Raw genomic sequence first — 18,601 nt, forward strand, 5'->3', positions numbered from 1 at the left:
TAAATCCAATAGTGATGAACCGCTATTTTAAATTTCATCGCCGCATGTACATAAAAAACCCAAATTTAGATTCATCACTCGTGCCAATGTAAAACCTATTAAGTTTATCGTTGGCATCAACAATGAACTTAGTGGTTCGAATTAGATTATTTTTTATTTTAAAAAAAAAAGAGAATTAAAAATAAATTAATTATTTTACTTCTTTATTTAATAGTATCGGTGGTCATTATCATTTTTTAAACGTATTTCTCTTATAATTTAGCCAGACCTCGAGAATGCTCTTTGCAATATATACTTTTTATAATATATAAGGGCATTTTAATCAAATAATTGATTTATAATATTTCACAAAAAAAATAAAGATTTATCAAATATAATAATAATAAAATAAAATAATAACCATGCTAAATATAGTGATAGAATGGAATGATCAATGATGTGACCATTCCATCCCATTCCTTTTCCCTTAACCTCAATTCCAACCCTTTTTCCATTTTCTGCCCCTTTTACTCACCCTCCATACTTTTTTTTTTTTTTTACACTTACACACCAATTTCCTCTAAATAACAAAATTACCCTTTATTTTCTTACAACAAAAACCTCTTAGAAACATGCATTTTTATCAATATATATCATAATAAATAATGTTTGATAAATTTAAAATAAATTCTATCTTTAATAATAGCCATGTATTAAGAACTAAATACATTAAAATAAAAATAAAAATTATTAAATTGTGGTGACATATGATATCACAATTGTATTCCGTGAGTTTGGGTGCAACATGAATGGGTGTGGCTGATTGGTAATGGAATTTGTCAGGTACATTTGGGTCTACAAATTTGGATCATGTTTTTGACCATTTTAATATATTTGTGTGTTCTTTAAAACAAAACTGGCAGCAACAATGACCTAATTTTTAATAAATATATTTCTGTTTTCATTTTAATAAACATTTTTGGTTAAATTATAATTTTAAAAAATTTGTCATTTGGAACAAATTCCTGTGTTGAAAAATGTTATTTTCTAAAAAATGTTATCATTTTTTAAAAAATGTTATTTTAACATAAAAAATAGGCATCCAATGACACATCTTTGTTATTTTCTATCATTAATCGAAATAATTATTTTATTTTTGAAAATTAATTTATCAAATGCATTATTATTCAAAATTATCCCATTCTAATGGCAAAAAAATGTTCCCCAAATTGAGAAAAAGGGGGAAGGAACGATGAAAAAATAAAAACAGAGATCCAAAGAGCCGCAAGACAGGAGGAGAAAATTGAAGAAGAAGAAGAGAAAAACAGTGAGAAAATGAAAAATGTTTTTGTAGGCACCGATAGACGCGAGCTGCCAGGGGAATGGAAGCAGCAAGCCTGGAAGGTGACGCTTCTTGATGTAAGAGAAGGTCTTCTAAAAAGGGCTGAATCTTTGCCGCTTTCCTCTTCTTCCCCTTCTCATATCACCAACCATGTTTACCACAACACACACACATATATATACGAGAGACACACAGAGAGAGAGAGAGAGAGAACATGTGAGAAGCTCGGTAAGCAGATATGTCGACGGAGAAACAACAACCGGCCAGTAAAGCTTCTCAGATGAGGAGATTTATATAGCTACAGCCGCTTTGGCAATTCAAGAGCTAGGCTTGGACATTTCTGATCTGCTCTTGGTACATGTAGCCGGAGAAAATGATGCAAAAAAGTAGAGAAAAACTAAAAACATAGAAGAAACAGATCGACAGAGACTGAAGAATAAGAAATGGATCCAGCCGCCACGAAAAGGACCATAGCCTTTCAAAAACCCTAACCCTTCATGTGGTTCGCCCTTTGCCTTATATTTATAAGGGAAATGTGGGCAGATGGTTGAACGGAGAAGACATCCCAGCCGCACATCTTATAACCACCGGAAGCTTTATTATTTTTTAATTTAAAATAAGAAATTAATTTTCATTCATTTCTTTTTTCTTAAATAATTTTCAGTCTTTGGTTTTTTCTTAACTTTCAATCTTAATAAAATTTTCAATAGGAAAATATAAATATCAAAAAACAATATAATCAGAGACATATCTTTGCTTAACAAAATATTTATATAAAATTACTTTTCATCTTATTCTTATATCAAAGTTAAGCTCAAACATTAAGAGATCTAAGAATATCTTATAATATATATATATATATATATATATAGGGTTGGTAATAGTTGAATTTGGTTTTAGTTTTTATCAAAATTATAATCAAATCAAAATTAAATTACTAAAACCAAAATCAAATCATTACCCATTTAGTTTTAAAAATTAAAAACCATAACCAAATTATTTAGTTTTGATTTTAACCATGATTTTTTCAGTTTGATCCATACTAATAAATAAAGATAAACTCTTGCAAATAGCATTCACAAAAATTTTTGATAATTCCACAACAAATAAAGACAAACTCTAAGAGGGCGTTTGGTACAAGAGAAATTTTAAGATTTCTAAGAATGTTAAGTTAGGAATCTATATTCTCATATTTGGTACAACTTTTTTATAAAAAGAATCCTGCGAAATAGGATTCTCGAGAATAATTTTTAAGCAACTTTCCCACAAAAAGATTTCCATAGGGGTTGGGAATCCAAGTTTCCCATGAACTTGGGAATGTTTTTAACAAATAAAAAAACTAAAACACCCCTTATCCTTTTATAACCCCATACAAACATATTATATATATATGTAATATATTTATATTATTTATTTTAAAATATTATATATATTAAAGTAAATATTCATACAAACATATATATTATGTATATATTATATATATATACACATGCATATATATACTTAATGTGTAAAAAAATAACATTTTTTTATTTTCTAAAAATATTGTAGGTCCCAATATTTTATCTAATAGAAGAAATTTATCATTTTTAAATAAAAAATTAAATAAGGGTAATTTTGGAAAATGAACATGAATTCACAAGAATGTTACATTTAAATCAAACATAGGAATATAAGATTCTCATAAAAGAATACTCAACATTCCTGAGAATGTTTAAATCTATCCAAACATAGAATTATATAAATTCTGGGAATCAAAGATTTTTAAGAGTATTCCCAAGAATAATGAATCGTAGGAATTTAAAATTTTCTCCTATACCAAACGCCCCCTAAGAGCAACTCTAAGGAATACACCATTTCTGACGCCAACTTCAATTTGGCGTTAAAGAGCTCTCCAACGAATATACCATTTTGATGTTGGACACAATTTTCAATTATCAAATTTGGTGTTAGTGTTATACTTGTGTTGTACTATTCACTCAACACCAAATTTCTTATTTTATTTTATTTCTAAATTTACCTATTTTTGTATAATTTCAAAACAACTTATTCCTTTTATATCGTTTATCACTTTTATTATATTTGTATATTTTGATTAATAATTAGAAATACAAATTAAATTGTTATAAAAAATATATATCGATGTAAATATTTTATGAAGATCTATAAAATGAGTATAATATTAAATATATTTTAAAATATTTAATATATTTTATAAATACCATGTTAATATAAAATGAACTATTTTTGTTTATGTATATGAAAGTTTTTTGTTTTAATAATAACTTAATAGAAAGAAAATATTCTTAACGCCAAAACTCAATAATATAATAAAAAGTAATAACATTTTTATTAAGTTAAATTAAAAATAAATGATGAAAATAGAAAAAAAAATAAAACAAAAACAACAATATGGCTTAAAAATAAAATGTTTTCTATTCTTATATTATGCTAAGTTAAATAAATTAATTAATATTTATTTATAAAATATTCTTTAAAGATTCTCTTTTACACCAATTTGGTATTACATGTTAGAGACAACACCAATTTGGTGTTAAGAATTTTGGTGTAAAACATTATTGGACACCAAATTAACATTGGATTTGATTTCCAACATTGGAGTTACTCTATTAAAATTACTTTCTTTTTGTATAAAGTTATAAATTAACGTCAAACTTTTTGGATATAATTATTTGATTGATAAAAATAAAATAATTTAAGATTAAATTTTATTTTTATTTGTTAATTACTTTATAAATATTAAATATTTTATATATTTGTAATGCATTAATTAAAATACTTATAAAATAATGCATTAGTCAATATATATTATGTGTATATATAATATATTAAATAAATAAATATCTATTATATATATATATTTGATTCGGTTTGATTCGATTCGAGTTTTGATTTAAATTTAGTGAAAACTATAACCAAATCATACCTATTAAAACAATGTTTGATTTTTTTCCAAACTAAACCATAAATATATATATATATATGTATACGTGACTTCAATTTAAATAGTATATGTTTTAGATTTTCCCTCAAATTAAAAATGAAGTCACGTTTGGATTAACAATTTTATATGAAACGTTTTTATTTAAAAATAATTTCTCACCTTTAAATATAAAAAGAAATAAATAGAATAAATTTAATGCAAAACAAAAAAAAAAAATCTTGAAATTAGAAAGATTTTATTGAATTCAATGATGATACAATAGAGATGTTGCCTCCCCCCTTATCCTGGTTACTTCCAAGTCGTCATCCCCTTCAATTACCTCTCTGGGCCAAAAATACAAATAGCAGCAGATACATATATATATGACAGTGCTAGCTGTAGTGGTTAGGGTTGTCTTTGCTCTGGATCAGTGGGACGCCATCTTTTCTCCATGCAATCCGCTCTTCGCATAATGCAGCGGCTACCTCCACATATAATTGATGCTCCTGATAGAAAGGATCCAAGGTGACAATACAACACATAAGTATTACAATTCAAACAAAGTGAAAAGATTTGGGACGCTATTCCAGTCCAAGGAAGGAGGACAAGACCAAGTATAGAAGAGCTAATGTGGAAAGAAGAGACACAGAAACTCACGACCTTTTGTAGAACCCTTGCAGCCAGTTCTTCTGCAGTGTCATTGGCATGTACAGGTACTACTCTTTGAGCAAGGATACGTCCTGTGTCATACTGCTCATCGACATAATGGATTGTAGGACCCGAGTATCTACTAGTCACAGAGATCATACACCCAACAAACTTAGCGACAAACTCTCCACACATGCAATAATGATTAGACATGAAATATAATATATATATATATATATATTTATAGCTGGGCTGAAACGAGCTGGAAATCAATTAAAACGAAAAACTATTAAAGATAAAAAGAGAAGACAAAAAAGGGCAAGCCTAGTCATGGCCCTCAAATCTTAAAACCAGCATAAAAAGATCAATTACTAGAATTGCCTAAAGATGATCTAATAATGAAATACACAGGAGAGGAACTGAAAAGGTTTGGCCCTTTTCTCCATGGAATCAAAATTCAGTTTCATGGAATAGCCCATCACAACTCAAAGGTAGCGTTTCACCCCATATTACAAGGGAAATGGCGAACTAGAACAATGACTCAGAACAATCAATACAAACTTCATAACCTGATACTTAACAATTAGGAGCTTCCCATGTCGTCAAAATCAGTAGGCACCTTCATTATAATCATACCCATTTACTGTAACAAAACTTGGATCTCATGAGAACAGCCAATCTTAAGCTCACTATGTGGGAAATCACAACATTATGCATTACTTGTTTAACAAAATCAAAAATAGCCCCTCACAAATTCACAGTATTCTAGGACATGGTGTGTACTCAAAACACCATAATCACCCATAACTCAAGAGGTATCAAAGTAGAAAATTCATAAGAAAAGTTTCTTGTAAATGAAAATCCATAAGCAATCTATGCATCACCATGACACCAACAAAGATGCTCAAGAATCAAGACTGATCTAGTAAGAAAACAACAATTGCAACCTAATATACATGCCAAGACTTAGTGGGGTTAAAAACAAGAATATGAATATAACCAACTCAAAAGGCAACACAAACATGAACAAACCTTGCACCAGAAGCAATAACTGCTTTATGCACCTTCATGCCATAATAGCCTTTGCCTCCAAAAGCTGGGAGAAGCGATGGGTGAATATTTATGATTGATCTTGGATATGCTTGGACTAATTCCACTGGTATCAGCTTCAGGAATCCAGCTAATAGTATGAAGTCAATATTATACGTCCTGTTTAAAGTAATACAACAGTAGAGAAAGGCAGGTGTAAACACAAAAGATGATATAGTAATTGAATAGAAGTTAGGACACTTAATATTAGTTCCAGTGTTATTAAAGGCGCGCCTAGGTGCAAGGCGCACCCTGAGTGCCTAAAAGCATTCCAGGCGAGCGCAGACCAAAAGGTGCGCCTCAACCCAAGGCACCTAAGGTTAACGTGCGCGCCTTGGGCTTTTTAACTGTTTTTCAAGATTTTTATTTCACTGTTTGTTACTTTATTTAATTTTTTACTGTTTAGAGTTTAAATTTGTTGCTTCAACTACAAATTTGATAATAAGTAAAAAGATTATTACTTCAAATGCTCCAATTGAATTTGAACTAGATGAAGATGGATAGAGAGAATTGAACAAATTCAAGGCATGCAATAACAAAATGCAACATTAAGTCACCAAAACAACACCCCCATACTTGCAACTATCTTTCTTAGGCTTCTATCACCTATGATCTCCAAATGCAAGAAGTGGACAAAAAGGGAAAAAGAAAATTATATTTTCATAGGCCCAAGTTAAATAGTGGCTTTTCCTTAGTTTCCCATCTTCCTTGATTGTGTTTCATTTACTTCAACAATGTTTTTTTAAAACTATTCAAGTCTTGATTTTCTTAAGATTATATTATTCCAGTAATAAAGAGTCAAACTACACTCAATATCCAATGATCAACATTCTATTGGCGTGATCAATATTTATAGACACCATAGAGGCTGAGTTTTCATCATACAAAAAAATATGCAAATTCAAGTCTAGTATATTACCTACCAAAAAAATGTATGAAACTATCATTACACTTCTAAATCATAGAAATCATCCAACAAGAGGAGTAGATGATGTGGAAGAAGATATTAGAGATGATGCTTCAAATGATGAAAATATAGAACTGTTTGATCTTGATAATGAGGATGATTTTTAGATTAATTAAAATACATAATTAGTTAATCTTGATTAAAATTTAATTTAAAACCTATAAATTTTTTTAAGATTTAATTTAAGTTGACTTAAAGACTTTTAAATTACATCTTTTGGTATTTTTTATTGTTCTTTTCTTTAGTATATGTTGAATTTTTTAATTTCCTTGATAACATACTTGTAAATATGTCATTAGAAGTTATGACTTATTTTATACATTATTTTTCAAGTAAGATATATATTTTTCTTTTTCTTTTTTAGTAAGCATGAGCCTAGTTCTATCAAGTGCTCCAACACCCTTTTGCGCCTTAGTGCGCCTTGAGCCTTTAATAACATTGATTAGTTCCACCTGTCACATTTCTCTTGAAAACTTAGCGATAGGCAAATGGTCATAGTTCCCTAGGTTTTAATAAACAACAATTATGAGGAATGATAACATGACCTGAGGGTGGAGACAAGATCATCTGCCAAAAGACTGTCTGGTTGGTCCTTAATTTTAGGGAACAAAATCACAGGGATACCCTTATCTCTTGCATAGACTGCACCTCCACAACCTACAGGCATGAAATCCAAGGATAATGCAAAATACGAAGATGAATCTAACACCTCCAAGTGTGCCATTAAAAGTAAAAAGGATTTATTTCAACAGAATCAAGTTGGGCAGTGTATGACAACAGCAAATTACAAAGATAAACACTCAAAAGAGAACATCAAGTGCACAAGGAATATAAAGGTTAGAATTCTTTCGATTAACCGCATCACTTCTGAAACGACTTAATACTTTGGCACATTAAAACTCTAAATACAGAGAACAACAGAATTTCAATAATTGAGTAATTTAGAAAATAGCATGCAAACAAGCATACCGGGTTTGTTTGTGACCAACACGACAATGTCTCCGTGAACTGCTCCTGCAAGAGTAGCCTCATGAACTGAACGGAAATTTGAACCTCCACCAGAGACAAAAACTGCCAGGTTTTTCCTCCTAATGCCAGTTTGCAGCCCCTCCCCATTGCCAATAAGAGACTCTGCTTTTCTCAAACCATTTCTGCACCGTAATTTTGGATAGTAAATGGTTTTGAAGGAGACCTCTTTTGGGGTTGGAATCCTTAATGATAATGGAGGAGGATGGGAGGAGGGTAGTGTTGGGAGCAATGTTCTGTTAGGGTTTTGAATTGATTGGATTTGGGAGGCAGAGCAAAACCCGGGAAGCAATCTCTGAGTTTCCATTGATGGAGGCCTTGGCAAGCAGTGGTGGGAGATAAATTTAGATGACAAGAATTCGGTATCACTTAAGGAGACAGATCATCCACTCTCATACAATCTCCCGCTACAAAAAATGTAGAAAAGGAAAGAAAAAACAAATGTGTTGTAAGACTTGAAGAAAGTAAAACACAAGAATAAAAACAGAAAGGAAATTCTTTATATATAATATACTTGGTTCTTAAATGATAAAAATGAGGCATGGGATGAATCCTGTTTACAGTTGTTCACCTTGATCCAGAAATTTACAAGGTGCCATTTGTTTGCAATAAAAACTTCCAATAATCTAGAAATGTTTTTCCTGTTCATTGGTTAACAGTTCTATTGGAGAATGATCTGCTATGAAAGTGTGCAAACTATGTAACCAACCATGTTTAGGCATGCCAAAACTGAAGTAGCCATGGAATTATATGTCAGATCCTTGAATCTGACAGGAAGTTCTCACTGAATTGGTGAGAATACAGTTAAGAAATTAGAAGAAAATGAGAAGAATTTCAGAGGGAGAGGGAAGACAAACAGATAGGAGGGAAATTCGAGAGAGAGAGAGAAGAGAGACTGAGAGGGAAATCAGAAGTTTTTCATTAATTTCTTTTCTTCCTTTTAGTGGAATCCAATCAATAATTATATACTGATTGTAGCTAGCTTTTGGCGCCAAAAGGGCTGCCACTTTTCAAAGTTACAGCTTTCAAAATATTGCAATTATCTAACTTTCTTCTAGAAGAATGTCCTTTCATCTGTCCATTCCTTCTACCTGAGAATGTATCCCCTCTTAGCTATTAGGAACATGACAATTTCCCCCCTTAAAAAATTTTCTTGTCCTCAAGAAATGTAGAGAAGTTGGGTCGCTTGAGGAAACTGTTGGGGCAGGTTTGGCAAGTATTCCCATGCGTTGCTATCCGGGTGTAGGGTTAACCATTGACTCGTCTTCCTATTCTACTACTTTTTCTTCTCCTTCTAGCCAAAGTAGTTGCTTTCTGCATTGATGCCTAGGAGTGTATTTGTCTCCACAATGGAAACATTGCCCTCCTTGCCTTTATTGTTCCATAGTCCTTCCTCCTTGTGCTTGAACTGGATTATTAGTGGATGTTGCTGTCAACCCCTTCAACTCCAGGCTGAATTTGATTTCCTCCTTGCCAAAGTTGTTAAAATCGAGATTTTAAGTGGGATTGTAAGGGGTTCATAAAATCAAATCGTAAAATCGTAAGATTTTACAGAAAATTAAAAATACACTTTAATTTATGTAAATATATGTTTATAATAGCATATTCCTTATTATAAATTAAATAGATGTACCTATTTCAAAATTACTTCATCTATCAATTTTAAAAATACTAAATAATATGAAATTTCTAAATATTAAATTCATCATTCATCCATCCGTAATTAAAATTTCAAACAACAAACATTACCATCATCATCAACAAACATTGTTAAAAATAACAAAAAATATTAAGTCATAAAAATAACAAATAATGTTAAACTTCTACATTATGTCATTACACTAATTAAGTTACCAATACCAAATAGATATATTTATTTCTTGCTAATCATTAATCTTAATATAAAATTAGACCCACCTATGATCTGATTGTAACATATTTAAGATTAATTCTTTGAATTTGCACTTATACATGTAGATAACAACATCACAAATGAGAATGTATACACACAAGCACAACTGCACGGCACACTCATTCAACACATCAATTGGACGTAACACAGATCTCAACACAACACACACACGACATTGGATTACTGGACTTAGCAAAACATAGTCACTCTCACTCACATATTTGGGTTAGGTCATAGTTATCAAAGGCGCGCCTAGAGACAAGGCGCTAGTTTGGCGCCTCGCCCAGGTCGAGGCAAGGCGATTTTGGCGAGACCCTCGCCTTACGCGCCTAGGCGCTGGGGCGTGAGGCGCGCGCGCCTAGGTGCGCCTCATGAAACATGGATCTTTTAATTAAAACTTGCAACCCAATCGCTCCTCACTCCTCCCGACTCTAGCATCCAGCCGCATTTGCCTCCTCTCCAACTCGCTGCTCGCCCGATCTTCCTCTTCCTCTCTAGCATCCAGCCGCACTTGCCTCCTCTCTAGCTCGCTGCTCGCCCGATCTTCCTCTTCCTCTCTAGCCCCAACCGCGCCTGCCTCCTCTCTTCCTCTCATCTCTAGCTCGCTGCTCGCCCGATCTTCCTCTTCCTCTCTAGCCCCAGCCGCGCCTGCCTCCTCTCTTCCTCTCTTCTCCAGCTCGCCCGATCTTCTTCCTCTCCTCTCCAGCCGCAACCCCCTCCTCTCTTCCTCTCCAGCTCACCTGATCTTCTTCTTCCTCTCCTCTCCAGTCGCGACCCCCTCCTCTCTTCCTCTCCTCTCCAATTCGGCTTGATCTTCCTCTTCCTTTCCTCTCCAGCCGCGCCTGCCTCCTCTCTTCCTCTCTTATCCAACCATGCCCACCTCCTATCTTGTTAATTTCCTCTCCAACCGCGTCCTCTTCCTCTATTCTCCTCTGCCCACGATCTTCTCCTCTCTTCCTCGCCTCTCTTCTCATCTGCTCTTCAAGTTCAAGTTGTTAAGGCTGCCCACGATCTTCTCCTATCTTGTAAGTTCTTTACTTGTTTTTTATTTGTTTATTTCTTGCATTCTTGCCTAATTTCTCTTGCTGACAGCTGGTTGCTAATCTCTCTTTTAAGTCTTTATAGTTTATTTCTATCATTAGGAGAATTTTGTGAAAGTTGGAACTGTGTTGCAACAGCCTAATAAATGTCGTCAACCACTTCCAAAACGGACCCAGCATGGAATTATTTTGAAACTGATCCTAATGATAGAAATACCACGACATGTAAATTTTGTCGTAAAGTAACAAAATGTGGTATATTTCGAGCGAAACAACATCTTGTGGGCGGTTTTAGGAATACTAAAGCTTGTTCAAAATATCCTCCATCAGTAAAAGAAGAGATTAAAGAGTACATGCAAAAGAAGAAAAATAACAAGGATGAACGAAATATAGCATCGTTAGATGATGATCTTCAATTTGGTGAAGGGTATGATGATGATGATGATGAGCCGCTACCTCAAAGTAGAAAAAGACCAAATGTATCTACCGGAAGTGGAAGCGGTACTGGTAGTGTTGGTAGTGTTAAAGGGCCAACACAAAAGGGTCCACTTGATGTTTTTCTTAAAGACCCAGACGTTAATGTGTTAAAAAGCAAGGGCAAAGAAAAGCAAACAAGGTTGGGTGAGCATGATTTTGCAAAAAAAGAGTTAAGAGCTCGAGTTTGTAGAAGCTTTGCACGATAGATGTATGATGCAGGCATTCCATTCAATGCAGTGACATATGACAGTTTTAAAGTATTTATAAAAGCAGTTGGTCAGTATGGTCCGGGTGTGAAGCCGCCTAGTTACCATGAAGTCAAGGTTCCCCTTCTCAAACAAGAGGTGGAAGCCACTCGTGAAATGATGAAAGATCATGAAGAGGCATGGGCCAAATATGAATATTCCATTTTGTCAGATGGCTGGAAAGACAAGAGGGAAAGGACAGTGATTAACTTTTTAGTCAATTCTCCTAAAGGAAGTATGTTTTTGGAGTCTGTTGATGGTTCTAGCTATTCAAAGACTGGAAAAAAGATGTTTCAATTATTAAGTAAATGTGTGGAGTAAGAAATGTGGTGCAAGTGGTCACCGATAGTGCTTCAAACAATTTTTTAGCAAGTATGAAATTCATTTTTGTAATTTGTATTATGTTTATAAATAGAACAATTTGAATATTCATTAGATATTTATTATTTATTAATATCTTGTTAATTTCACTCTAAATAATAACAGGAAGATTTTTGGAGGCAAAATATCCTACATTGTTTTGGACACCATGTGCAGCGCACTGCTTGGATTTAATGTTGGAAGATATTTTCAAGTTGCCTAATATGAAGAAGACATTTGAGAGAGCTGTTATGGTGAATAGCTATATCTATACTCGTTCAGGTCTAGTAAACATCCTTAGAAGGTTTACTGACAAGAAAGAGTTGTTGAGGCCTACAAAAACATGGTTTGCAGCTGCCTTTATCACTTTGGGCAAGATGCATAGTCTGAAAAGCAACCTTAGAAGGATGTTTACCTCCGAGGAGTGGATGACAAGCAAGTGGGTAAAAGAAGCAGGGGCTAAAAAGGTTGTAGAAGTGATTTTGATGCCTTCATTTTGGAACAATGTTGTATATGCTTTAAAAGTGGCTGGTCCATTGGTGCGTGTATTGCGCTTAGTGGATGGTGAGAAGAAGCCTGCTATGGGATACATATATGAGGCCATGGATAAGGCCAAAAAAGTGATTGCTAACTCTTTTAATGGGGATGAAAAGAAGTATGCACCCATTTTTCAGATCATTGATAATCGATGGGATGTTCAGCTTCATCACCCCTTGCATGCAGCTGGTTGGTACTTGAACCCAAAATATTTCTACAAGGCTGAACATATAAATCCAAAGATCATGACTGGCTTATATGAATGCATTAGAAAGTTAAATCCAGATGTAAAGGTTCAAGACCAAATTGATGCTGAGCTTTCGATGTATAACAATGCAGATGGGTTCTTTGGAAACTATATGGCTATTAGAAAGAGAGTTGAGAAATCACCAGGTACACATATATATATATATTACATTATATATATAATCATTCTAGATAATAGATAATAACTAACCCATGAATTTTATTGGACAGCTGAATGGTAGGCTTCATATGGAATGTCAACACTCACGTTGCAAAAATTTGCAATTAAAATTCTTAGCTTGACTTGTAGTTCATCTAGATGTGAACGTAATTGGAGTGTGTTTGAAAATGTAAGTGCATTGTACATATAACACTTACAATTTTTATTAGTAGTTGGTTTGTTTCATGTAGCTTATTCTTAGTATGTTTTTGCATAAATTGTTGCAGCTTCATACTAAACAGAGAAACAGGCTTGATCAACTTCGTTTAAACGACTTGGTGTTTGTGAAATACAATAGAGCATTGAGGCGTTGGTATCAAATGCGTGATACCATTAACCCTATCATATTGACCGACATTGATGAAAGCAATGAATGATTGACCGGAAAACTTGATGAGGAGAATGATAAAGATGATGAAACTGTTTTTCCAGATGACGTTGGGGATGGGTTGACATGGAGTAATGTTGTTGCGGCTGCAGGAGTTGGAGAGCCTAATTATCAATTTAGAACTAAACAAACTCGATCACAATTGGGATCAACTTCGGCTTCGACTTCAAAGCGACGAGTAACTCAGGAGATTGAAGAGAAGGAGGAAAGTGAGGCAGGGACCGAAGATGATGAAGACTTGGAAGAGGGAGAAGAATTGAGAGATGAAGAAGAAGATGAAGGGGTGATTGAAGGGGATGATGAAGATATTGACCTTGATGTTGATGATCTCCTTGATGATGATTGATTAAAAAACTTCTTTATATTGATTGTGGACTTGTAGTGTTTATGTGTTTGTTTAGAACTTTGCATTATAATTGGTACTTGGTAAAGTTTGAGACTTTAAGTTTGAACTTTGATGATGTTTCTAGTTTAGAATTTGCATGATGAATGAATTAACTTTGATGTTGTTAGTTTATAGAATTTGAAGATAATGAATCATGAATGATATGAATGCGTTATTATTGATAATTTGATAGTTGTTTATGATTTTACAAGATTTGAGTTTTTTTCCTAAAAAGTGCGCCTCGCTTCGCAAAGGCGCGCCTCGCGCCTCAGGCTCCAGGACTTTTTGCGCCTCGCACCTTTTAGAACTATGGGTTAGGTTTGATTCTTCGTATTTTCAAGGTGAACGAACGAAGCAGAAAGGCAAAAACAAGATCGACAACAATTAGGGTTTGCAAAAAGATACAACAAGCGAATGCAGCAAGCACACAAACACAACGTCGTTTAAGGTTTATAGAAGAACCAAAATAAGAGATTGACAATGATTGTATATATATATATATATATGTTGGTTAGAGACGAAAATATTTTTATTTCTAACCTCAAAATTGTGGGCAAGACTAAACTTGGTAAACTCGGATCGATAAACTCGTAAACTCAAGTCCGATTCTATAAAACCCAATCATACAAGCAAGTTGACTCGTTTTATGCCTCTTGACTCGTAAACTCGTAAAATCGTACGAGTTGACTCGCGATTTTAACAACAATGCTCCTTGCCATATCCCTTGTTTCTTGGCTGGAAGGCCCCTGAACTTGTCCCTTTTGCTTGTAGTCACTGTTTCTTTATTAAAGCCTCAATTGTCATTTTCTGTAACCTAGCATTTTCTATTACTTCCTTTACAAGTCTTGGCCTCAACATTTTGACCATGGTCCTTAGTTCTTTGCTCAAGTCACTAATGAAACTTGAGATGAAGTATCCTTCAGTTAGATGAGGGTTAAGGTTCATCATAAGTGATTTTAATTCCTCAAACTTTGACTAATACACCCACACCAATTCTTCCTATTTCAACTTGTTAAATTCTTTGACAACATCCATCAAACTTGTCTCCGAATCTTTCGCATAGGTTTTCTGCAAATTCTGTCCATTGACAGCCGTCCATGTCCCAAATCCAACCTTGAAACCAGGTGTCTCTTACGTCATTAAGGTAAGCAAAGGCCAACGTGACCCTCTGTTGTTCCGAAATGTTGTACACACTATACATTCTCTCGCACCTTCTCACCCACCACCTCGGTTTTTATTCATCTAATATTGGGATTTCCATTTTAAGAAGGGGCATACACAGCTAGAATTGGGCAGTCTATACCCCTTGTCTTCTTCCTTCAAAAGTTTCCCTGCCAGCTAGTTCTTTTTCAGTTTCAGAAGTCCAGATAGGCCCGTAAACTGCCCTACTTCCAGTTAATATTGGTTCCGATCTCTCCCTAGGAGGGAATTCGAGAGAGAGACTTGCTTGGTTTTGTCTTGCAAACATTAGCATGAATTGTTGCATGTGTTCCTGCATTTGGCTATTTTGTTTCCTTATCTGGCTTTCAATATCATTCTTCAACCTTTCAACTACACTGTCCAGCTTCTTTTCCACCCTTGATTCTATGGCTCCCTCCATGGATCCCATCCAATTCTGCAATTCTGCCATCATTGCAACCACCTACTATAGTTGCAACTCCATTTGCTTTATTCTGGTGCCTTCTGCCATTGGAAGGGAAGAAGATTCTTGGGAGATTGCCGGCCTAGGCTCGCTCTGATACCAAAATGTCAAATCCTTGAATTTGACAGGAAGTTCTCACTGAATTGGTGAGAATCTAGTTAAGAAATTAGAAGGAAATGAGAAGAATTCCAAAGGGAGAGGGAAGACAAAAATATAGAAGGGAAATCCGGGAGAGAGGGGGGAAATCAGAAGTTTTTGATTTTTTTTTTTCTCCCTTTTACACTAAATGCAATCAGTAATTATATGTTGATTGTAGCTAGCTTTTGGTGCCAAAAGGGCCACCACTTTTCAAAGTTACAAGTTTCAAAATATTGCAACTATCTAACTTCCTTGTAGAAGAATGATCTTTCATCTATCCATTCCTTCTACCCGAGAATGTATCCCCCCTTAGTTATTAGGAACATGACATTGCATAACCACAAACATCCTTCAAAGAAATACTCCACACCAAAATGATCCAGATTTTGCACGCCCAACTCTTACACCTTACCAGCTCTTGCTTTTGATAGAATTAACAAAACAACATGCTTCACAAACAAAGAAAGAGGATGCTAATGTAAAGGATTTTACACTTGTAATTATGTTCTTATAGAATCACATCATCCCATGCTAATAATATAACAAGAAAAGAACATCACAAACATACCTTCTAAATCAGTGCATCAGATACAAGAAAGCAGGATATAGCAATGCATATTAGGTTAATTCAGTATTTCTGTGCCTGTTGAGCAGGTAAAAAAGTGCAATGCTAGTAATGGAAGTACCTGAAACTTTCCAGTTTGGTATGCATATAAGAGGCAAAAACATGTATGTCTTCAGTAGCCAAAAAAAATGTCTGATAAAATTAGGATTCCGCATTTTAATTGCAACATTAGGATTCCTGCTTTTTCTAGGGTACATAAACACACATTGGCATGAGCATTTGGTCAGGGCACACAAATGCATATTGGCAAGATTAAATTGATTTATCATTTTTTATAAGCTTCAAGAAAATTGAAAAGTGATACCAAATTGAAATGGGATACCAGTGGGGTTTTAAGCATTCCCAAAATCATTTTCTCTATTTTCAATATAACGAAAGGAAGGCCATATCATCCCAACAATATGCTTATATATATATATATATATATGTATTAACATATCCAACATTTTCTATATAACCCTTGTATATCTTGTTATTATAAAAGCTGGATGGGCTAAGATAGAATAAAATAATTTAGATTAAATTATACCCCAAGGTCAAGAATATAGTTCAAATCAAGTATTTTGGGTTCGACAACATACTTAAAGACCAAATATTTTAACCCCAATTATTTCATCAAGGTTAGTAGATGACCCCAATCTTAAGCAATTTAACCAAGATAGTTTTGAAAGAATAACACCACAAGGATATCCCACAGGCCCTTCCACAATCACAATATATATGCATAAATAAAGTTATATATATATGGAGTTATACATTAGTATTTTCTATTTCAAATATACACTAATTATTTGAAACTAAATAAAATAAAATTGATTTAAAATATACCTAAGGCTGAGGGGGTGCAACCGGTAACGGTGGTGGTGGTGCTCGCCGTGGCCAGACAAATCAGGATAGAGATAGATAGAGCCGAGTTCCGGCCAGGAAAAAGGACTGTAAACAAATACAGACTATAAATGTGTTTCCCAGTCTATTCAGAAAGGGTTTTAATCAAGACATCAACATCATCAAGATCAATCATATTCCTAGAAGCAGAAAATCAACTTGAAGTTGCAAAGTGATCCAAGTTTCATCAAAAATAAGCAAAAATAGGATACGAATAAGAAAAGAAGTCCAGGCAGAAGAAGAAGACAAGTAAAAGAAGTCCAGGCAGGAAAAGAAGACAAGTTCACCAGCTGAAGTCGGCGGCGGCGGCGTTGAGGCTGCGGAGGCGACGACCAGTAGGCTTGATCTGGAGGCGGACAGCGTAGCGGCAGCGAGGAGGGGGGCGGCGGCGACGACGTTTAGGCGGCGAGGAAGCGGCGGAAGCAATGGGCTGGAGAAGGCAGAGCAACAGGTGAGAGGGATTTAGGGATCTGGGGACTGTGGGGGGCGGGGGGATTCCCGCCTCTTTAATTTTATTTTTTTAAATATTTAATAATGAAATAAAAAAAATATATAATTTAATATTATGATAGATGATAAAATAATTTAAATTATAATAATTATTAAATATTTTAAATAATAATATATTATTGTTCCTTCCTAATCAAAGAGAACGGTCAGAGACAGAATAGCAGCGACAAGGAGTGGGCTCTGATGATGGGTTCGTCCAAGAATAATTGACACCTACAAACACTTTAACGCTTGAGTAAGTGAGAGAGTAAAGGAATAACAGTGTAAAGGGGTGTGGGGAGATTTTCGTCTCTTTAATTTTTTTTAAATATTTAATAATTAAATAAAAAATTATATAATTAATAATAATAATAATTGTTTAATTAATAAAAATAATATAATTTAATATTATGATAGATGATAAAATAATTTAAATTATAATAATTATTAAATATTTTAAATAATAATTTATTATTGTTCCTTCCTAATCAAAATGAGTGATTGGAGACGGGATAGCAGCAGTGGGGAGTGGGCTTTGACGATGGGTTCGTCCAGGGGACAACTGATACCTGTAAGCACTTCGACGTTAGAGTAAGTGAGAGAATAAATGAATGATAGTGTATCGGGAGATCAAAGAGAATAACATACATTGACTCTGAAAAAAGCTGATTGATATAGGAGGATAAGGTGCTCTCTTACATGTGTGCGTCGTGCATCTGCAGGTGATGAGACTTAATATCCGGCGTCGGTGGAGATTCCCAGGCTACGATATGGTGTCGGGGCTCTCATTAATATAGATGAGATCCACCATTAATGAGGATGGGATTTGAGGCGGGCACGCAAATACCTAGTAAAAACTGCAATGATGTTGCTGCAAATTGTCGTAAGACCAGGACAAGGCCAAGATTGGGCCATCAGAAAGGGGGTCGAGAGATGGGTCAAAGTTGGGTCCAGACGATCCAATTGTAGTCATTTAAAATGTGATAATAAAATCATTTAAATTATTATATTTTAAAT

The 18,601-nt window shown here is 34.2% G+C and overlaps 1 protein-coding gene and 1 non-coding gene across 4 annotated transcripts; both read right to left on the reverse strand.

The window, feature by feature from the left end:
- Nucleotides 1-1,533: 1,533 nt before the first annotated feature.
- LOC127796129 (small nucleolar RNA snoR109) lies at nt 1,534-1,628 on the reverse strand. Its single transcript, XR_008021957.1, has one exon. It is a non-coding gene; the product is annotated as a small nucleolar RNA snoR109 (small nucleolar RNA).
- Nucleotides 1,629-4,502: 2,874 nt separating this feature from the next.
- On the reverse strand, nt 4,503-17,574 carry LOC127795561 (phosphoribosylglycinamide formyltransferase, chloroplastic). 3 transcript variants are annotated; one of them, XM_052327326.1, is made up of 7 exons: nt 17,383-17,574; nt 17,039-17,143; nt 7,939-8,402; nt 7,515-7,626; nt 5,946-6,122; nt 4,926-5,052; nt 4,503-4,771 (listed from the first exon to the last, which is right to left on the reverse strand). In XM_052327326.1, the coding sequence occupies exons 3-7, from the start codon at nt 8,300-8,302 to the stop codon at nt 4,658-4,660; spliced, it is 894 nt and encodes a 297-aa protein (XP_052183286.1). In that variant the 5' UTR covers nt 8,303-8,402; nt 17,039-17,143; nt 17,383-17,574; the 3' UTR covers nt 4,503-4,657. The 3 variants fall into 3 exon arrangements, with proteins under 3 accessions (XP_052183286.1, XP_052183284.1, XP_052183285.1); XM_052327324.1 differs by having other exon boundaries at nt 4,926-5,055; XM_052327325.1 differs by lacking the exon at nt 17,039-17,143 and having other exon boundaries at nt 4,926-5,055.
- Nucleotides 17,575-18,601: the final 1,027 nt, after the last annotated feature.

The sequence above is a fragment of the Diospyros lotus genome, chromosome 2 (assembly GCF_014633365.1).
Source record: "Diospyros lotus cultivar Yz01 chromosome 2, ASM1463336v1, whole genome shotgun sequence".
Classification (NCBI taxonomy): domain Eukaryota; kingdom Viridiplantae; phylum Streptophyta; class Magnoliopsida; order Ericales; family Ebenaceae; genus Diospyros; species Diospyros lotus.

Excerpts from the sequence above, each read along its gene's own strand:
- LOC127795561 (XM_052327325.1), bottom strand. The coding sequence starts at position 8,302 with ATGGAAACTCAGAGATTGCTTCCCGGGTTTTGCTCTGCCTCCCAAATC. Across the intron at positions 5,056-5,945 it reads GTTATTGCTTCTGGTGCAAG|TAGATACTCGGGTCCTACAA; the intron begins GTTTGTTCATGT and ends CTCTGTGACTAG. Across the intron at positions 4,772-4,925 it reads CTGCAAGGGTTCTACAAAAG|GAGCATCAATTATATGTGGA; the intron begins GTCGTGAGTTTC and ends CCTTTCTATCAG.